This window comes from Hippocampus bargibanti, linkage group LG05 (genome assembly GCF_051943395.1).
Source record: "Hippocampus bargibanti isolate YZ-2025 linkage group LG05, ASM5194339v1, whole genome shotgun sequence".
NCBI lineage: Eukaryota > Metazoa > Chordata > Actinopteri > Syngnathiformes > Syngnathidae > Hippocampus > Hippocampus bargibanti.
The window spans coordinates 3,130,664-3,153,255 of record NC_142738.1 but is presented as its reverse complement, the minus strand read 5'-3'; the positions used below and the strand labels follow the sequence as shown (position 1 = coordinate 3,153,255).

The 22,592-nt window shown below is 40.4% G+C and overlaps 1 protein-coding gene and 1 long non-coding RNA gene across 4 annotated transcripts in view; one reads left to right on the top strand and one right to left on the bottom strand.

The window, feature by feature from the left end:
• LOC148897526 (uncharacterized) overlaps nt 1-13,652 on the bottom strand; it is a 38,472-nt gene extending 24,820 nt beyond the window's left edge. The window contains exons 1-3 of the long non-coding RNA XR_016114911.1: nt 13,513-13,652; nt 9,999-10,135; nt 8,761-8,845 (exon numbers count right to left, since the gene is read on the bottom strand). This is a non-coding gene — a long non-coding RNA (uncharacterized LOC148897526). The remainder of the gene's footprint in view (nt 1-8,760; nt 8,846-9,998; nt 10,136-13,512) is intronic.
• irak4 (interleukin-1 receptor-associated kinase 4) lies at nt 13,440-22,404 on the top strand. Of its 3 annotated transcripts, none has more exons than XM_088995810.1 (12): nt 13,440-13,693; nt 14,403-14,548; nt 14,696-14,875; nt 16,602-16,762; nt 16,834-16,898; nt 18,242-18,356; nt 18,436-18,545; nt 19,697-19,883; nt 20,934-20,996; nt 21,071-21,235; nt 21,321-21,385; nt 21,492-22,404. In XM_088995810.1, the coding sequence occupies exons 1-11, from the start codon at nt 13,533-13,535 to the stop codon at nt 21,375-21,377; spliced, it is 1,410 nt and encodes a 469-aa protein (XP_088851936.1). In that variant the 5' UTR covers nt 13,440-13,532; the 3' UTR covers nt 21,378-21,385; nt 21,492-22,404. The 3 variants fall into 3 exon arrangements, 2 of the variants coding, with proteins under 2 accessions (XP_088851936.1, XP_088851935.1); XR_016114910.1 differs by having other exon boundaries at nt 13,441-13,693; nt 21,321-21,750; nt 22,054-22,404; XM_088995809.1 differs by having other exon boundaries at nt 13,441-13,693; nt 21,321-22,404.
• The last annotated feature ends 188 nt before the right edge of the window (nt 22,405-22,592 follow it).

The following is a 22,592-nucleotide window of genomic DNA, read 5'->3' as shown; positions in this document are numbered from 1 at the left end:
ACACGCAGGATGATATTTTTAGTCAAATGCAAAACACCAATAAACATGACTTAAAGTGTCCAAAAACGACTTCAAAATGAAACAGGAAATGGCCAGTTTCAGAAGGTCCCGCCCCCCTTGTTCGTGACGTCACGCCAAGACGTCTTGCCTTGCTGGAGAATTAAAACAATGGCTTCAGATTCGGAGAAGATGCTTTCTTGTTACTCATCCAGTTATGAATGATTCAAATAGTTCTGAAGAGGAAAGCATACATGTTTGCAATTGATTAAAGAATTTATTCCGTGCCATTTTGAGGTATCTGGGGGCGGGAAATTTAGCACCAAAAAGAGGCAGAAAGTGGTGGCAGAGCTCCGTGTAAGGAATTAATCGGCGCGTTTCCACAGGCTGATTTATTCCTTACACGGAGCTTTGTCGCCCTCTTCTGCCTCTTTTTGGTGCTACATGAAGTTTTCAGGCCAAACAAAGTACAGCAAAATGCATTGACGTGATGGAAGGACTGCTACTATGTGTCCTTTTTTTTCGGTCAGGGGCGTTCCTTCAGTGACGTAACGTAAAGACTCGTCACCAACTCAAAAACAAGACTTCCGGAATATTCAGCGCGAGTCTTAAAACGTAAAATCTAGCTATATGCGGTGGAATCCTATTAAAATACGCTCAGTAGAAGTCATTTGAAGACATTTTACAAATTATGGACACAAAAATGTCCGGAGACGTCGGTTGTCCTTTAAGTGATAATTGAATAGCTACGGTGTAAAAATACATTTTCCTTTAAAGGACAACTGACACCATTTTTTTGTTTCTTAACTGACACCAGAAAAACATTTTATAGCATCTAAAATACCCAAAACATGCAGTATGATATTTTTAGTCAAATGCAAAACACCAATAAAAATGACTTGACGTCTTGCATTGCTTGTGAATCAAAACAATGGCTTCAGATTCGGAGAATATGCTTTCTTGTTACACATCCAGGTATGAATATGATTCAAATAGTCCTGATGAGCAAAGCATACATGTTTGCAATCGATTAAAGAATTTATTTGGGCCATTTTGAGGCAACATTGGGGCACAATCTCTCACAAAAAAAAGAGGCACGAAATGGCGACCAGCTCCGGTGAGGAATGAATCAGCCCGCTTCCACAGGCTGATATATTCCTTCCATGGAGTTTGCCTCCCTCTGCTGGTGGCTTTTGGGTGTAAGACATGGTTTTCAAAAAAAAAAAACAGTACAGCAAAATACATTGACGTGATGGAAAGAAGCTGCAATGCATCTTTTTTACGTTGAGGAGGCGGTCCTTTTCAGACGTCACGTACGGACTCGTCACCAACTCAAAAATAAGACTTCCTGAATGTTCAGCGCGAGTCTTAAAACGTAAAATATAGCTATATGCCGTGGAATCTTTGTAAAATACACTCAGTAGAAGTCATTTGAAGCCATTTTACAAATTATGGACACAACTTGTCCGGAGACGTCGGTTGTCCTTTAAACAAAAAGAGCTACCAAGCACATTTGTCGCTTTTTTTCAAATTTTTTTTTCTTTTTAACGACACGCTGCAATTTTGTTTTTCGAACGCAATCCACGGAGCCACGGATTTCTCTCGAATTCCGCTTGGACTTCTTTTCGGGGGAAAAACAAGCAAGTCTGATTACATGTTACCTTTATTTCAAATTAGAGAACGCAACAGGATGTCGAACAAGTTCAGTCACAGTCTGTCTGGTGTGGAGGAGAAACCGCGCGTTTGCTCCTCCTCGCGCAAAATCATCAAAAAAAAAAACAAGACGCCATGTCACGTACAGTGTGTACACTCAACTTTTCGGACTCGGGTGCCCCAACGTTGACCCCCCCCCGGAGGGAGGCCGCAAGGCTCCACGCTCGCACTTGACGCGCCTGTTTCCATTGTTCCGTTTTGTGATTACGTCCGTGATATAAGCCAAGCGTGCCCGAGGCCAATACGGCACTCGGCGCTGTTGCCGGAATTCGTTTGCAATCTCCTTTTTCTTTATTTGTTTTAGCCCGCATGGGATGGAATTCCCCCGGTTATCGAAATGCAATAATGACTTAAAGCTGGATGTCAAAACACTTTCCGTTATTATCTGGCATCCCCTTCTCCTCCCTCGCCTTTGATGCCGGAGGTTTGCGGCGCAGGAATGGCGCTAACACGCAGTTTTTTTCGGGGGGAATCTGTCGACTTGTCAGGTTGCTTCATCGCAACGAATCGGGCCTGCAAATTGCGCGGGCGAGATCTGCAATCACTGCTAACTTGGTCATGATTAAGATCCGGCGAGACTGCACGTGTGTGTTTGTAACTTTGCAACTCCCGCTTATGATTAGTGTAACAAATGAAAAATATACACAATAAATCACATAAAGCAAGTGTATTGACCTTGAAAGTAGCATTGCCACATGCTGCAGCCATTGTGTAAAATCGTATTTAACTTGCATAAGCTATGTAGCTTTCTATCTTGCGAGCTATCAGATATCTAGCTAGCTAGCTATCAGCTATCTAGATAGCTAGCTATCAGCGATCGAGCTAGCCAGCGATCGAGCTAGCCAGCTATGAGCTATCTAGCTAGCCAGCTAGCTAGCTATCAGCTATCTAGCGTGCCAGCTATCAGCTATCGGCTATATAGCTAGCCAGCTATAAGCTACCTAGCTAGCCAGCTATCAGCTATCTAGCTATCAGCTATCTAGCATGCCAGCTATAGGCTATCTAGCTAGCCAGCTATCAGTTATCTAGCTAGCCAGCTATCAGCTATATAGCTAGCCAGCTATCAGCTATTTAGCTAACGATCAGCTATCAGCTATCTGGCTAACTATCAGCCATCTGGCTAACTATCAGCTATCTGGCTATCTAGCTAGCCAGCTATCAGCTATCTAGCTAGCCAGCTATCAAGCTAGCCATCTAATTACTGTACCTGTATCTAGCTTTCTGTCTTGTTACTGTATTTAGCTCACTATATAGTTACTGTATCAAGCTATCCATCCATCCAGCTAGGTAGCTAGGTAGTTAGCGAGCTAGATTGCTAGCTAAGCTACAAAAAAATATATAGTTCGACTTGTATACAGGAACGTTATTTATTTATTTTTTCATTCATTCATTCATGTATTTATTCATGTGTTTATTTGTTTCTCTCTTGTTTATGTATTTATTTATTTATTTATTTATTTATTTATTAACTAATTCACTGCCAGAATGGAGAGATGGGCGGGTGTGGGTGTCCCAACTGTGGTCCCAACTGCAGGTGGCCGGCCCAAAAAAGACAATTGTCTGACCAGCGCTTTATCGGCACCCCCCGAAAGAAAAACTAAAACCCGAACAAATTAGGGAATGCCGCTCTACGTGATGCCTTTCAATTCGGGAATGGCGGTGAATCAGTTAAAGAGTCAAATACAGTAAAGTCTCGTTATATCGATATTCAAGGGAGTCCGAAAAAATATCGATATAACCGGGACTATCGATATATCCGACCCTGTTTGCATGTAATTTTCTCCGTGCGTGCATAGAAATAGTATTGATATAACCGGGACTATCGATATATCCGATATCGATATAACGAGACTTTACTGTATATTGAAAACGTAAACAACCATTATTCCTGTTTTTTTTTAACAGTTTGTGCATGATGAGATTTTGGGCGGACACGTCACCGTCGCAGGTGTCCGTCGTGGCCCTTCCTCGCATGGCACGCAGGCCCGTCGGCCCCCCCAAGGCCTTTGGTGTCTGCGTTGCGGAATCATAAAACACGTTGGATGGGGTCCCATTAAGAAAGTAATGAGCTTCGTCAGGCAATTTGCACAGACGAGTAAGATTTAAAGCCTGAGGGGAGACAGAAGGGGTGGGAACTTTGCCAACAGCTGACAAGTGCTATCATTGACTTTGTTTTTTAATCAAAAAACATATTTGAGTAGAACCGCAGTTCGGGAAAAACTGCCTGATTTTCATTGGTTCATTTTCCAGGATGATTTTTGTTGAACAGACACGTGCCAACGATCGTGTCAGATCATACTCCGGTTTAACAATATTTCAAATTGTATGTCCAAAATACACAAGTTTGTCCAACAGTCTTGCAAGGACGCACATTGTCCTTTTCGCTTGCTTCTTTTCCCTCTTTAAAGGACAACCGACGCCTCCAGACAAGTTGTGTCCATAATTTGTAAAATCACTTCAGATGACGTCTACTGAGCGTATTTTACAAAGATTCCACGGCATATAGCTATATTTTACTTTTTAAGACTCGCGCTGAATATTCAGGAAGTCTTGTTTTCGAGTTGGTGACGATTCCTAACGTGACGTCACGGAAGAAACACACCTGACCGAGAAAGTGACACACAATGCATTTTGGGTACTTTGTTTGGTCTGAAAACTTCGTGTTGATGGCGAAATTAGAAGGAAAAGACATAAATAACGCGATGGTGAATCGTTGTGTGTTGCACCAACACTACTATTTGATATTAGTTGACGCAAATTCCCAGCAGACAAATCAGCCCATTTCCAACGGAGCTTGGGCGCCATCTTCTGCATTGTCTGGGTGCTACATTGCTGTTATTGACGCCTCGAATTGATACGCAAGTACTTCTTTAATCGATTGCAAAAACATGTATGCTTTCCTCTTCAGAACTATTTGAATCATATTCATAACTGGATGAGTAACAAGCATCTTCTCCGAATCGTGACGTCACGAACAGGGGGCGGGACCTTCTGAAACTGGCCATTTCCGGGTTCATTTTCAAGTACAGTAAAGTCTCGTTATATCGATATCGGATATATCGATAGTCCCGGTTATATCGATACTATTTCTATGCACGCACGGAGAAAATTACATGCAAACAGGGTCGGATATATCGATAGTCCCGGTTATATCGATATTTTTTCGGACTCCCTTGAATATCGATATAACGAGACTTTACTGTAGTTTTGGGACACTTTAAGTCATTTTTATTGGTGTTTTGCATTTGCCTAAAAATATCAGCCTGCGTGTTTTGAGTATTTTAGATGCTATAAAACGTTTTTCTGATGTCAGTTAGGAAAGAAACAAAAATGGTGTCGATTGCCCTTTAAATGATGAACAATATTGCTACATCAGCCGTGCGCAATTTGTTTTCAATTTATGTCCTCTTGAGCATATGGTTCGAGTGCAAGGCTGTCAAAGTCATTTTTCAGTCGCGGGCCACATTGTCGTGACGATTTCCTCTCGAAAGCCGTTATGAATTTGGGGAAGCCATTAGAATGTTTCATCTACTCCACATATGACATACATATCGCATAAATTGATGAATGACTCGTTTTCAAATCATAAATCATGAATAATGGCTGTAATTGTGGTTTATGTACGCCAATTTGAAATTTAGGTTCGGCCTTTAGCAAGCATCATGGCACTTGACATGCTTGATTTGCTTTCACGGGCCGAAACAAATGACGTGGCGGGCCAGATATGAATCTATTAATGCTTATGGCGATCAGGCTAGTTGTTAGCTTAAGCTGCTCGCTAATGGCTAACTTGTACGTTAGCTTCCTTCACGCATGTATTATTACGACATACAGTGATACCTGCTTATGAACTTAATCGGTTCCAAGAAAATGTAAGGCGAAAAGTTCGTCTGCCAAATATTTATTTCCCATAAGAAATCATTAAAAATTAGAATTCCCAGGACCCCATAAAACATAATTTTCTACTAAATACGTCTTAAAACTACACAAAATATACCTTATTTTATGTATAGTAAATGTGTTATTGTATTGTAATTAAAGGAATAAACGGTACAGTATAATAAAGTCGTATTATTTACCTTTGTGATGGTCGTTGATGTGGTTGCCTCTTTATGATATCCGAGTGAAATTGCCCTGCTTTCTCGGTGATAATACCCTCACTCACACTGTCCCTTGCTAGCTGCTTTTCGTTAATCCAAATCAACAGAAGTTTTGCAAACTATTCTATTGCCTGAGACCGTTTCTTAGACGACACAGAAACACCCTTAGCCACGTAGCAATGGTCGACTTAGCATACTGGTACAGGGACACTAAAGGGGTATACAGACAGAGAGAGAGTGAGGCCTTTCTCCAAAAAGAAAATGGCAGCCAACCTTTTTTTTCACTCTATTCCCCGCCCCCAGTCTTCGGTTAAAGCCACGTGATTGGTCAAGAACGCAGCAGTGAGGGGAGCTGGTTTAAACATGAGACAGGTAGACAACACAGAGAGAGAGAGAGAGAGAGAGAGAGAGAGAGAGAGAGAGAGAGAGAGAGAGAGAGAGAGAGAGAGAGAGAGAGAGAGAGAGAGAGAGAGAGAGAGAGAGAGAGAGAGAGAAAAATGGATAGAAAACAGTGATATTTAGACTCGTTTCAACTTTGATAATTCAAAGCCAGAGTGTAGACTGCAAGGTTAAAATTCCCATCAGTCAGGCTCCACAAATAACCCGCACAAGCCATCTGTACACTTGATGGAAAAAGCTATCAACCCAGCTAAACAGAAGAAAATTGATGAGGAACAAGGTAAAATTATCGCAGAGAAAGCACTTACAAGGGATCAAGATGGTGAAAGAAGAAGTGTTTAATGCTGATGAAACCGGCCACTCCATTCCATCAAGCCATCAGCGACCATCAAAAAGGTAAATAAAATGACTTTATTATACTGTACAGTTTATTTCTTTAATTATAATACCATAGCACTTTTATTATACATAAAATAAGGTATATTTTGTGTATTTTTAAGGCTTAGAAAGTAGAAAATTATGTTTTATGGGGACCTGGGAACGGATTATTCTCATTTTAATGGTATCCTATGGGAAATTAGTTTTTGGGATACACATCGTTCGCCTTACACACTGTGTCTGGGAACCAATTAATTTCGTAAGCCAAGGTATCACTGTATTTGGAATGAAGGGAGGGGGGGGGCAACCAAGCGCCAAGTGTTTTCAGTATTACAGTTTCTACTGTACTTGAACTGTTCCATATTTTGCACGTTTGTTTTTTGGAGTCTAACCCAACAAGATCAACCTTCTGATTAAAACCCACATACCGCACGCTAAGTCACAATCGCCTCCCCGGCGTCCCCCCTTTTCAGCATCTTTCCCCCCCCTGACCCATTGTTGACCATCTCAGCAATATAATAACAGCCCAAAGCGACGGCAACAACAATCATTGCCGCCAACCATCACATGTTCATGTTTGCCTTCTAAATACACCCCCTGCCGCTCTCTGTAAAAAAAAACAAACAAAAAAAAAACACATTCAAGCTGTTTCCTTCCATCACACTTAAAATATATGAGCCATAAAAAGCACGGCGTCCATCTCCCGCTCGCTCGATCTCAATCACTTAACTCTGGCATGTGTCCGAAACGCCCCAATTTGTCAACTTGAGCCCCCCCCCCCCCCCCCCATCCCCCCCAAGGAGGACCCATGTGGCCGTAGCGTGTTTTTACGAAAAGACATTTGTATGTTATGTTTTTCCCTTCCACTAGGAGGCAGCATTTGCCTTTTATAATACTATTACTACTAAGACCACTACCACTAATAATAATAATCATCATCATAATAATAATAATAATAATATAATCATAATATAATCATATCATAAATGTGCTATTGTATTGTAATGAAAGAATTATAAGCCAAGATTGTATTCTCGCGGATTTAATGTTCATAAAGCGAAAGGTTTGTTAGCTAAAGCGTTCATAAACCAAGGTATCACTGGACATTGATAAAGGACTGTTGACTTCAAGATGGCGTCGCGAGAGTGGCTGCCGTTCCAGCAGCTCCTGTATTTTGTTTTTCTACTTCTTTCTTTCCTTTCCTTTCATAACTTTGCTGCTGTGAAATGAAAACGTCTCCGCTGTGAGACTAATAAAATCCAAAAGCTTTTCCATTTACAGATTTTGGCCCAAACCGCACACCAGTTGTGACAGGGTGAGAGTAAAAATACTAAAATGGCACCCGGCGAGACACCGCCATGCAATTAAAATGGCGGTTGGACAAACAACGGTAAAAGTACAATGCAGTGAGGCACCATGCAAGAGTGGAATGAGCATTCCTTGCCTCACAGTTGGGACGTTCGGGGTTCAAATCATTGTTTTTCAGAGAACTCCTACATTCCAAAAAAACATGCTAGGTTCATTGACGACTCCGAAGTTTGTGTACACGCTATGCGCCCTCCAGTTGGCCGGCAACCAGTCTGCACCCCGCAAGCCATTAAGGGAACCGTTCGACGGGGGTCGAAAGTAAATCTATCATGTAAACAAATGACTTTGGAGAAGTTTCATTAGCAAAACTCGTCCAGATCTTTTCACCAAACTAAAAGCAGCCAGAAGAACTTAATCTGCTCTTTAATCCCCCTCCTCGAATCCCCTAACCTGCCCCTTTCCTCTATTTTCCAGTGTAACAAAGCGTATAATGTTACTGGCGTGTGGAATACAAACTGACAAGAATCTAGCTAACATGGAATCATTTACAATCCTAATATGGCGCTGACAACAAGGCGACCATTCGTTTTCTTGGGCCCCCTCATTTAGGAAGCGGGCTGCCTTCCAGTCACAATGAAACATTGAGCTCAGAGTGTTTTGGACCCGTTCACCGACGCAGCTGGGACACGGTTAGAAAGACGATTTTGCACGAGGAGGGGGAAGGGGACTCTTGGCTCCGTTTGGCCGTGCGTTGTGCGACTTGTACGGTCTGTTGTTCGGATTTTTTTCTTGATTCATTCGCACAAAGACACAAATCGGAAGATGGCACAACATGAAAGCAAGAATTTCGAAAGTACACTTGTACCTTTTATGGACGAAATTAACATATTCGCTGCCAGACGAAATGCAAAAATGTGTCCACTCCAGTGCCAGGGTTTTTGTCATTGTCACTGAAATACAAAACCCACAGAATATTGAGTTTTAGGACTCCATAAACATTCAATACACTGTTAGAAACCATAATAAAAACAGTTAATTCCTAAATAATAATAATAATAATAATAATAATCCATTTGATTTCTAAGCGGCTTACAAAACTCTCAAGGTCACTTTAGAGTCACAGGATGAGTTTTTCTATGGGTGAGCAGCGGCAGCCACACGCGCCAAGTAACTCAAATAGATAGAAATCTAGCTAGATAGCTAATAGATAGCCAGCTATCTATCAAGCCAGCCAGCTAAATAGCCAAATAGCTATATATGTATAAATATATACATATATATGTAATTATAATCATAATAAATTTCATTTATAAGCGCCTTTCAAAACTCCCAAGGTAACATGACAGTCACAGGATACGTTTTTCTGTGGGTGAGCAGCCACACGCACCAGCGTTCACCAAACCCGGCAGTAACTCAAATATATAGAAAAGCTAGTTAGCTAGCTAATAGATCGCTAATAGCTAGCTAGCTTGATAGTTAGCCATCTAGATAGCTATATGTAGTAATAATACATTTCATTTATAAGCACCGTTCAAAACTCTCAAGGACACTTTACAGTCACATGATATTTTTTCAAATACAACTGCTTGTTTTGAAGTGATCTATAAATTAAAGTTGAAGTTCTTTACTGATGTGCAACAACTAAAGAGGAGAAATATTACAATCATGGTTTCTAACTATAGTGCCTCATAATAAACCAACCACAGCTATTTGTGAACGCTGCCAAAAAAAAAAAAAACATTCTCGTACTTTCCTTGAGCAACACTTCAAGGAAAACACAATTTAATCGCCAGGGGAATTTAACAATTGTGAAATCGCTCATGTAAATACAGATGTATTGTATTGTATTCTATGTTTTTGTTCTGGTGTTCGTTCGGCTGCTCCCAAAGAGAAGGGGCTGCTGTCCTCTTTAGGTAAAAAGAGGAACTACATCGTGTTTTTAAATAATGGGCTTTATTCGCTTTTTAAAGTTACAAAATAATGTATAAGTAATAAAATACACGGACGTGCTGCGAAAAAAGAAATCAGCATCAAAAATATGCTTTTGGCCCTGATGAGAGTTTCAAAGGCGGTAATGGTCTCCAAAGGTGTCACATAACTTACTCAGATCACTTGCCTCCTCAGGTTTAGCTCCTCCAAGCTGATTTTAGCGAGTCTGGCACAATTTGTCCTTGTTTTCAAGATGCAACAGATTTTTTTTTTTTACATTTCTGTCCACTCTTACTCGATGTATTTTCCATCTGTAACACAGGACAACAGACAATTGCGCATCTATCAACTTTGAAAAAGAAACTTGTTACCATCATTCCAAGGTTCAAACTAGCTAATAAAACAAGGCATACGATATACACAGCTAACTGCGCTAAGCTAACCCACCCACCCTCCAAGCCTTCCGGAAAGGCAATGACACCCCAGCTGGGAAAAAAAGTGATTCAAAGGTGGTAAACATCGAAAAGCGATGAATGGGTTGCTCCGGCTCTGCTAACGCTAGTGGCGGAAGTTAACGACAGTTGCTAACAAACGAGCTAACTGCTCAACACATGATACAGAAAATGTCAGATTAAGGATTAACAAAAGATATTTCACAATACAAAGCCCCCAACTCGCCCCAACATTCGCGAGTCACATTTGGGGGGGTCTGACTCACCAAATCTGTGTTTTTGCCCAGGCTAAAGCTAAGCTAATGGCCTTTGTTTTTTTTAATAGTATGACAATGTTGTTAAATGAGTTTAAAATGACATTATATGTTGACTGTAAAGTGTCCTTGAGAGTTTTGAAAGGCGCTTATAAATGAAATGTATTATTAATTATTATTATTATAATAGGGCCTTAAAGGACAACCGATGTCTCCGGACAAGTTGCGTCCATAATTTGTAAAATGGCTTCAAATGACTTCTACTGAGCGTATTTTACAAAGATTCCACCGCATATAGTGATATTTTACGTTTTAAGACTCGCGCTGAATATTCCGGAAGTCTTGTTTTTTAGTTGGGGACGAGTCCTCACGTTACGTCACTGAAGGAACGCCCCTGACCGAAAAAAGGACACATTGTAGCAGTCCTTCCATCACGTCAATGCATTTTGCTGTACTTGTTTGGTCTGAAAACTTCGTGTTGCACCAAAAAGAGGCAGAAGAGGGCGACAAAGCTCTGTGTAAGGAATTAATCAGCCTGTGGAAACGGGCTGATTAATTCCTTACACGGAGCTTTGTCGCCATTTTCTGCCTCTTTTTTAGTGCTACATTTCCCCCGCCCCCTATTGCCTCAAAATGACACGGAATAAATTATTTAATCGATTGAAAACATGTATGCTTTCCTCTTCAGAACTATTTGAATCATATTCATAACTAGATGAGTAACAAGAAAGCATCTTCTCCGAATCTGAAGCCATTGTTTTGATTCTCGAGCAAGGCAAGACGTCTTGGGGTGACGCCACGAACAAGGGGGCTTGACCTTCTGAAACTGGCCACTTCCGGGTTGATTTTTTTTTGCAGATTTTGGACACTTTAAGTCATTTTTATTGGTGTTTTGCATTTGACTAGAAATATCATACTGCGTGTTTTGGGTATTTTAGATGCTATCAAACGTTTTTCTGTTAGGAAACAAAAAAGTGATGTCGGTTGTCCATCCAATTATGAGCATTTTATGTAAAGGGTGACTGTTATTTTTTTGTGCCTAAGGTAAAAAAAAATAAACAAATCAATATACAGTGTTAGTATTCAACCTTAAAGTGTTTCGGGACCTTTTTTGGGTGTAATTTGAAATGTTAAAGTGACATTTTTTCCCCCTCTAACCAAGCAAGGCGTGAATATTAAAACTGCAAAAAATATGATATTAGACAATATTCAATATACCGGTAATATCAAATAAATTACTCCAATGTAATTTAGAAATGAAGCCCCTGTGTTAATGAACATTTGGGTTGATGACATGACGCCATTTTGGAAGGCCTTTGCTTTTTTTCAAAAATATGACAGTAAGTGCACAGTCACATACACACACAAACACACACAAACACACTCACACACACACACACACACACACACACACACACACACACACACACACACACACACACACACACACACACACACACACACACACACACACACACACACACACACACATCTTTCATGACTCCCAGCTGAACGTTGAATGAGCTCATAAAGCCAGGTTGACGGCTACAAAAGAAAAATAAGGATACACACAACAAAAGCGCACTAATGACCATAATTATACTCGCTCATGCAATATATCTTAATTGGAGATTATGTCGTGATGTCTTCTTTTCATGTCGTTTAATTTACACCATGTGGATTGTGAGAATGTAAAAAAAATAAGAATATTAAAAGTAGGAGAATTCAGTCACTTCGAGTTGAAAGACCCACTAATGCCTTTTCAAATGAGCTTTGTTTATTGAGTACTGTGTCACCCACTACAATGTTAAAACTTTCAAATTGGGCCTTGAAGGAATGTTTCGCACATCATAATTACGTCTTTCATGTGTTTTTTTTTTCCTTGGGGTTTCATCTTTTATGCTTTTTGGCAATCTTTTTTTCTTTGGGGAGTTTCTAACCTTCCACATTGACTTGAGGGACGATTGAGTTTTAATGGCGTCCCATCCGGATAGATGGATGCAGTCCCAATTATATACATTAGATGTCACTGTGATACAATGACTTTCAAATACAGTAAAGTCTCGTTATATCGATATTCAAGGGAGGCCGAAAAATATCGATATAACCGGGGCTATCGATATATCCGACCATGTTTGCATGTAATTTTCTCCGTGCGTGCATAGAAATAGTATGGAGATAACCGGGACTATCGATATATCCGATATCGATATAACAAGACTTTACTGTAATAATATTAATAATAATACATTTGATTTCTAAGCGCCTTTCAAAACTCTCAATGTCATTTTACAGTCACAGAAGAAGTTTTGCTGTGGGTGAGCAGCGGCAGTCACACGCGCCAGCGTTCACGCAACGTTAGCTAATATTCAATGAGACAAAAAAAACATAAAGACTCGTCAAAAACACCCACAACACAACACATAGTGACCCACTAATGCCTTTTCAAGTGAGCTTTTTTTTATTTAGCACTGTCACCCACGACAAAGTTAAAACTTTCAAATTGGGGGTTCAATGAATGTTTCGCACATCTTTATTACGTCTTTCATGTGTTTTTGTTTTCTTTGGGGTTTCATCTTTTATGCGTTTTGGTTAATTTTTAACCTTCCATATTGACTTGGGGGACGATTGAGTTTTAATGGCGACCCCTCCGGGCGAATGGACCAATTGCAGTCCCAATTGCATCCACTAGATGTCACTGTGATACAATGACTTTCAATAAATGGGGTTAAAAAACATCAAAACTCGACAAAAACACCCACAACACAACAGTGTTCATAATATCACCCTTTTCAAATGGTCTATGTGTAACAAAAACATAAAAAATGACGTTTTAATGGCCGTATTGTGGTTATATCCGCGTTGAAGAAACACGGAGGAGGCGCCTTCATTTGTTTGAGGAAGTTGCGCAACTTTGGAAAAAAACACACTCGTCCACCACACTTGTAAAACATGTCGTCGTAGCTAGGCGTTAATACTCACAAACTTGCTTTTGTGACACAATGAACGACGGGGTGAGTCGTTCGACCGATATTCGTAAACTCTCCTACAGCGTACTTCGTCAGGTGGCCGATTTTTTAGACCCGCAGGACAGGTGGAAGGACGTCATCGTTTCAATCCGGAAGTCCAACGGCGACTTGCGCTACACTCAGCACCATGTCAGGTATGCTGTCGTTTCCCAATCGATCGATCAATCCATCGATCGATTTACCTTCCTATTCCAATATCATCAGTCGAACTGTGAGCCCATCATAATATACGGTATCCTTTATCCCTATATAAAAGTACTGTACAGCTATTCTAGCATGAAGTAAAATAAACAATGAGCTTCACAAAATAACTAATTATAACAAAATAAAAACAAACTATGGATGTGCTGTATTGTTTTTTAATGTACACATTTCAATCAAATGTACTGGTCAACCAGGATATTTTTGTTCTAAAATAGAACTGAAATGGACAAAAACGGTGTACAGTAATCCCTCGTTTTTCACAGTAAATGGGGACCATGACCAACCACGATAGACGAAAATCCGTCAAGTAGAGTTTAATAATAATAACAACAACGCGATAAGACAAAGGGGGGAGCTGGGCGGGGCTGATAAAATGCACAGCCAATCCATGTGATATCCTGCTGTCATTGTATGACGTAATCGCTGGGAACCAATCAAGCTACAGCCATTTACAAAAGGTCATTTTTGTTTTATTCTGAAGGTTTTTTTCACTGAAAAAAAATCAGCGCTGTAAAAGAAGAGCCATTCCCAATCTCGTCTTTGTTTACTGTCTTTCTTTACTTTGGCGGTTTAATATTTGAGATTTATAGACAAGGTTTTCACGTAGGTGACCTGCAGGTAATCAACGTGTGCTTGCAGGCGTTTTGAAGGCCTTGTCGGTCAGGGGAAGAGTCCCACAGTGGAACTTCTGCGTGATTGGGGCACTTTCAACGCTACAGTGGGAGAATTGGCGGACATTCTAAAGAGTCACAAGTTACTGGCGGCCGCCAGTGTTCTGTTACCTGGTACGTCCTAAAATGGCGGAAATAAATCACATGATATGGTATCCCATATAAAGGCTGTTTCGATCATACTCATATTTAGCTTTTGGGACATTTTCAAAATAAAATCTTTGATTTTTTTTCCCCCTCCTTTACATGACACGCCCACAGAAGAGATGTTCTCCATAGAGACGCCACTTGTCTATCACACAGCAGAACCCACCTGCGTACCTCCGACTTTGCCGACCGGGACTGTGACTGAGACAAAGAGAACAACGTTAGCGCCTGTTGCTAATGAACGACAGGCTCCCGTCGTCCAGTTGCAGAATGGCGACACGGAACAGACGCAAGGTTGAACATTTAATTTATTTTATATACATTTATGCATCCGTCCATTTATCCGATGTAGTTGGGGGCGGGGGGGTACCCTGAACCGTTTGGCAGCCAAATCACAGGGCACGCAGAGACAAACAACCAGGGTCAGAAATCACATCATGATCGTCAAACAGTCAACACATTAAAGGACAGCCGACATCATTTTGTTGTTTCCTTACTGACATTAAAAAAAAAAAAACGTTTTATAGCATCTAAAATACCCAAAACACGCAGGCTGATATTTTTTATCAAACGCAAAAATACTATAAAAATGACTTAAAGTTGCCCAAAAACTGCCACTAATGAGCTCAAAACTGGAGAGATCTCATCAGGAGACTCCTTCACAAACTGCCTTGCTCCAGAATCAAAACAATGATTCAAAAAAAGATTTCTTGTTACTCATCCAGTTATGAATATGATTGAAATAGTTCTGAAGAGGAAAGCATAAACGTTTGCAATCGATTAAAGAAGTCCTTCTGTATCAATTCGAGCCGTAAGCGACGAAACTGGTGAAGGACACGACATGAAGCATATATGAAGCTCAGTGAATAAGCAATATAGCATCAACTTGGATATGTGGCATATAAAGACATGAAAAACAAATACAGTGATACCTTGGCTTACGAACTTAATTGGTTCCCAGACAGAGTGTGTAAGGTGAAAAGTGTGTATCCCAAAAATTAATTTCCCATAGGAAACCATTAAAATGAGAATAATCCGCTCGCAGGTCCCCATAAAACATAATTTTCTCCTTTCTAATTTTCTAAGCCTTAAAACTACACAAAATATTGGATTTGCCTTTATTAGTCTCGCAAAAATATACCTTATTTTATGTATAATAAATGTGCTATGGTATTATAATTAAAGAAATAGTGATACCTCGGTTTACGAACCCCTTGGCTTGGTTTACGAATGAAAAATTTATGAAAATTTTACCTTGGCATACGAACTTTTTTCAGGATACACACGGAGCTGCCTCAATGAGTGATGTGTCCTTCGCGAACGAGCCCGTTCTCCTAACAAGAAAATGGCAGCCGCCTTGTTTTGGTCCTCTATTTCCCGCCCCGTCTTCGGTGAAAACCACGTGATCGGTCAAGAACGCAGCAGTGAGGGGAGGTGGTTTAAACATTAAAGACGACAGCGAGAGTTTCAACTTTGATAGTTCAAAGGCAGAGTGTAGACTGCAAGGTTAAAATATCCCATCAATCAGGCTCCACAAATAACCCACACAAGCCATCTGTACACTTGATGCAAAAATCTAAATCAACCCAGCTAAACAGAACACAATTGATGAGGAACTAGATAAAATTATCGCAGAGAAAGCTCCTACAAGGGATCATTCCTCAAGATGGTGAAAGAAGAAGGCTACGTTCCTCATCAAGTGTTTAATGCTGATGAAAACGGCCACTCCATTCCATCAAGCCATCAACGACCATCACAAAGGTAAATAAAACGACTTCATTATATAGTTATAGTTACATAAAATAAGGTATATTTTGTGTAGTAGGCTTTGAAAATTAGAAAGTAGAAAATTATGTTTTATGGGGACCTGGGAACGGATTATTCTCATTTTAATGGTTTCCAATGAAAAATTAATTTTGGGGATAGACACTTTTCGCCTTACACACTCTGTCTGGGAACCAATTAAGTTCGTAAGCCAAGGTATCGCTGTACTTTTTTTTTTTTTGGGACGACGGGTTAGGTTTCACTAATTTCTCCTACAACGAGCTTATGGAAATCACCGGAAACTTTGACGAGCGTCCCACATCCGACGGCGGCCGCCGGCTCGGGGAAGGAGGCTTTGGGACCGTCTTTAAAGGTTTCCTGCGGGATAAACCAGTGGCTGTGAAAAAACTCAACCTGGCAAGTTAAAAATAAGAGTCATATTGATGTCAAATCAAAGCTGGTGATAGTGACGATTGGCGTTTGTGCAGATCGATGACATCTCGCCCGATGAGCTACAAACTCAGTTCAACCAAGAGGTTCAAACATTGACATTGTGAGTATCTAAGCCACTTCCTGGATCTAGAACAGCGGTTCTTTGCTTTTTTAGTGCTACCAAACCCAAACAATTACAGTAAAGTCTCGTTATATCGATATTCAAGGGAGTCCGAAAAAATATCGATATAACCGGGACTATCGATATATCCGACCCTGTTTGCATGTAATTTTCTCTGTGCGTGCGTAGAAATAGTATCGATATAACCGGGACTATCGATATATCCGATATCGATATAACGAGACTTTACTGTATATAAATTTTTCTACAAATTCAACATTTAAAAAACACATTTATTAAAAACAAAGTAAATACAATTTCAAAGGCATAAGTACAGTGATACCTCCGCTTACGAACTTAATCGGTTCCCAGAAAGTGTGTGTAAGGCGAAAAGTGTGTCTTCCAAACATTAATTTCCCATAGGAAACCATTAAAAATGAGAATAATCCGTTCCCAAGCCCCAATAAAACATTTTCTTTTAAATAAGCCTTAAAACTATACAAAATATACTTTGTTTTATGTATAATAAATGTGTGATTGTATTGTAATTAAATTAATAAACTGTACTGTAGAATAAAGTTGTTTTATTTACCTTTGTGATGGTCATTGATGTCGTTGCCTCTTGATGATAATCGAGTGAAGCTGCCGTTCTTTCTTGGCGATAATACCCCCACACACTGTCCCCTGCTAGCTGTTTTTCGTTTACACTGGAAAAGTCACACAAATGCACACGATTTTTTCGATGATCTCCTTCTGTTTTTGGTCCCAAAAAAGTACTACACTCGACGACAAACCACGTCTATACTGAGTGCACTCAAAAAAAGTGAATGTGGAAAAGCAGCCCGCCAGCCATTGTGGCGCTCCGTGTGTTTCCCGAAAACGAGTTCTGATTCCAAGATTATATTCTCGCGAATTTAATGTTCGCAAGGCGAAAAGTTCATTAGCTAAAGCGTTCGTAAGCCGAGGTATTACTGTGTACTTTTTTTTAAATGTACGACGTCGTCAGTCACATGTTGACGAAGCAAACTAAATTTCCCACAAGCAATGTCATGTGATCATCTTCAGCCAATGATGGCCAAGTAGGCGTGTTGTAACTCATGTTGAGTCGCATTTTATTTATCCTCAGTCACTCCATTTTCCATAGCACTGATTGGACAAGCTATGTCATGTGATTATATGCAGCCAATGATGGTCAAGCAGGCGTGTCTTAATATGTTGAGTAGTGGTCTTACCCTCCTAGGTTGGAGCTCCGTCGATCCCCATGGCTTCGATCGAACATTGGTTGAGGACAACTGCTCTAGAAAAACAATCTAGACTAATTTCTATACTTTTTTTTGGGGCAGATTAAAACATGAGAATCTTGTGGACATGGTGGGCTACTCCAGTGATGGACAATACCCGTGTTTGGTGTATGCTTTCATGGCTAATGGATCCTTGCTGGACAGACTAGCTTGCTTTGTGAGTGCTGTTTACCTCCAAATACACTCAATACACACTTATTTTTTACATTTTGACGTTAATTGTTTTTTTCAAATAGGAAAGTACTCCTCCACTGACCTGGCGACAGAGGTGCTTGATAGCTGTCGGCACAGCAAGAGGTTTGGAGTTTTTGCATAGCAACCATCACGTCCACAGAGATGTGAAAAGGTAGATAAACGTCTGTTTTTCAGGTTTTTAAATGTATTTAGTAATAATAATAATAATAATAATAATAATACATTTCATTTAAGCACCTTTTGAAACTCTCAATGTCACTTTACAGTCACAGGATACGTTTTTCTGTGGGTGAGCAACGGCAGCCACACGTGGCAGCGTTCATTCAACCTGGGTGTAACTCAAATAGATAGCTAGCTAATAGATAGCTAATGGATAGCTAGCTAGATAGGTACCTAGATAGCTAATAGATAATAATAATAATAATAATTCATTTCTAAGCATCTTTAAAAACTCTCAAGGTCACTTTACAGTCACAGGATACGTTTTCTGTCGGTGAGCAGTGGCAGCCACATGCACCAGCGTTCAGTCAACCCGGAATAACTCAAAAAGATAGAAAGCTAGCTACCTAGCTAATAGATTACTAGATAGCTAGCTAATAGAATGCTAGATAGCTAGCTAACTCGACAGCTAATATGTTTCCTGACTCAAATAGCTAGCTAGCTGTATAGCTAATAGCTAGCTAGATAGCTAATAGATAGCTAGCTAACTCGACAGCTAATATGTTTCCTGACTCAAATAGCTAGCTAGCTGTATTTCTAATAGCTAGCGAGATAGCTAATATGCTTCCTGACCCGTCCAGTTGCAAATGGCTGAAGAGTTGCTAGCGTGCCTAGATAAAAAAAGGCTAATGTCAATCACAAGAGCTAGCTAGATAGCTAATAGATAGCCCGGCAGCTAGACAGCTAATAGATAGCAAATAGATAGCTTGGTAGCTCGCTAGATAACTGATATTGAATGGAATTTGTACAAATCCTGTGAAATGAAAAACATTTACAGCACTTATCAAGTGCTCACTAAACTTTGCAGGTTCAGCTTTAAGGTGTTGACTCGTAAGCGTAAATGCTGCTTCCTTGTGGAAAGGCAAAAAAATTGCCAGAGGCCATGGCCAGCGCTTTATCGTCACCCAAACAAGAAAAAAACAAAACCTGACAAAATTCAGGAATGGCGCTCTACGTCATATTTTCAATTCCCGAATAAATTTGTAAATGGTGATGAATGAGTTAAATGTGAGCTTAAAACACGTCAGTCACCAATGCTACATATCGCGTGCAAACTCACGTTCTCGTTTTCTTCTTCCGCAGCGCAAATATCCTGTTAGATGAAAATTTGACGGCCAAAATCTCAGACTTTGGCCTGACGAGAGCCTCGGCTAAGGGTACCGCGTCAACCGCGATCACGGAAAGGATCGTCGGGACCTGCGCTTACATGGCACCCGAGGCCTTGAGGGGGGAGATCACGCCGAAATCGGACCTCTTCAGCTTTGGGGTGGTGAGTTGTAGATTCATAGGCAAACATAGAGCGTGATTTCTTCAGAGTTTGATTATATATTTGACAAATGCAACCTGGAGTACCTCAGAGCTCTGTTCTAGGTACCCCCATGTTCTCATTGCCTGTCACAAGAGCGTTCAATAATAATAATAATAATAATAATAATAATAATAATAATAATAATACATTTCATTTATAAGCGCCTCTCAAAACTCTCATGGTCACTTTACAGTCACAGGATAAGTTTTTCTGTGGGTGAGCAGCGGCAGCCACACGCGCCAGTGTTCACTCAACCCGGAATAACTCAAATGAATAAAAAACTACCCAGCTAGCTAATAGATAGCTCACAGACAGACAGCTAGCTAGCTAGCCAGCCATCCAGCTAGCCAACAGACAGCTAATAGATAGCCAGCTTGCCAGCTACCAAGCTAATAGATAGCCAGGCAACCAGCCAGCAAGCTAATAGATAGCTAGCTAGCTGGAAAGTGTTAGCGCCTAATAAATCTGGAGAGTAATTAGGCTACTCCATAACCTTAATATCGGTAGAACGGGAAATAATTCTCACTTCAGACTCCAAAAACTTCAGACTGAAAAGTATTTTGGCACCCATCGTTACGCTGATGTAAGCCTGTGACATTCTTATTTTACTATGCTTAGAATAGAGGTAACATCCGACTTACGACCAGCCTGACTTACGACCACCCGTACTTACGACCACACTCTCCAGACCCTATTTTTAACATTTTTAGAGGGGGAGTTTGCGTCATTTAGCCTGCGAGTCTCTATTCAACATTTTGAATGTATTTCGACTTCCGACCATTTCGACTTACGACCGTTTGGTCGGAACAGAACTCGGTCGTAACTCTGACGTTACCTGTATCTTGTTTTTCTATCTTTTACATTTTTATGTTACTATGCTTAGAATATCTTGTTTTTCTATCCTTTCACCCCTCCCCCACCCCACCCCCTTTTAAATTGCTGCTGTGGATTGCAACTTTCCCCATTGTGGGACGAATAAAGGTTTTCTGATGGTGTTTTCTCCGTCTACAGGTGCTGTTAGAAATACTGTCCGGACTCTCTCCAGCAGATGAAAATCGCGAGCCGCAACTTTTGGTAATTGAAATTTAAACTCTTGACTACACTATTGACCTGATTTTATCCCAACAATGACATCATGGCCTCGGCAGATGGACATGAGGCACGATATTGATGACGAAGACGAGGAGCTGACTCTGGAGGCCTTTGTGGACAAGCGCATGAACGACTGGGACATGAGGCAAGTCCAGAGCGTCTACTCTGTGGCGGCCATTTGTCTCCACGAGAGGAAAAACAGACGACCGCTTATCGCACAGGTGATTGGTTTGTCCAATTCACGTTTTTTTGGGGCTCACTTAAAACACACGATTTCACGTCAGATCGTGTCGTTTCTGCCAACAGGTGCTGTCCGAGTTCAACAAAGTGGTCAAAAACATTTCACTGGAGTCTCACGGGTAGGACTAAAGGTGATGATATATACCCTATTTTCCGGTGTATAAGGCGCACAAAAGAAGAATTTCCGAACCAGATGACTCAGTAAGATAGAGTAATACTTTTTGTTTTTCTTCGCAGGGGATAAATAATATATGCCTGTGAGTATTATAGGTGCAACACCTCCACAGAAGAGGCCATTTGTTGGCCTTTGTGTGGAATTTTGTGTTAGCAAGATGCTAGCGGACAGCTTCTCGGTCAAATGGCGGTTTGAAGTACCGTATTTTCAGGTGTATGAGGCGCACCGGACTATAAGGCGCACCCCCAATGAAAGGTGTATTTCTGAAGTTTTTCCCATATGTAAGGTGCACCGAAGTTTAAGGCGCACCCCCAATGAAAGGTGTATTTTCAAACTTGTTATTATATATAAGGCACATCCCCAATGAAAGGTGCATTTTTGAAGTTTTTCTCATACAGTAAAGTCTCGTTATATCGATATTCAAGGGAGTCAGAAAAAATATCGATATAACCGGGACTATCGATATATCCAACCCTGTTTGCATGTAATTTTCTCCGTGCGTGCAGAAGTAGTATCGATATAACCGGGACTATCGATATATCCGATATCGATATAACGAGACTTTACTGTATATAAGGTGCACCGAAGTATAAGGCGCACCTTATATACAGTAAAGTATGAAAGGTGTATTTTCAAACTGTTTTCCATATATAAGCGCAACAAAGTATATGGCGCACCCCCAATGATAGGTGTATTTTCAAACTTTTTCCTATATAAGGCGCACCCCAATGAAAGGTGTATTTTCAAACTTTTTTCCCATATATAACACGCACCAAAGTATAAGGCTCACCCCCAATTAAACGTGTATTTCAATAAAAGTTTTCCAAATATAAGGCACACCATACACATTATACCTCACATATAAGGCGCACCTGCTTATAAGGCGCAGGGTCATCTTTTGAAGAGAATGAAGACTTTTGGGTACGCCTTATACACCGGAAAATATGATAATTATGAATGTTATATATATATATATATATATATATATATATATATATATATATATATATATATATATATATATATATATATATATATATATATATATATAGTTCGATTTGCTTTCGTGGGCCGAATAAAATGACTTGGCGGGCCAGATTTGGCCCCCGGGCCTTGACTTTGACACCATTCGCTTAGCACATACAAAGTGTTGCGATACACAC

Bases quoted from the DNA above. Each gene is read 5' to 3' on its own strand.
- irak4 (XM_088995810.1), top strand. From the start codon at position 13,533: ATGAACGACGGGGTGAGTCGTTCGACCGATATTCGTAAACTCTCCTAC. The intron at 14,549-14,695 runs GTACGTCCTAAA...ACACGCCCACAG, and splicing joins CGCCAGTGTTCTGTTACCTG to AAGAGATGTTCTCCATAGAG. The intron at 21,236-21,320 runs GTGATTGGTTTG...TTCTGCCAACAG, and splicing joins GACGACCGCTTATCGCACAG to GTGCTGTCCGAGTTCAACAA.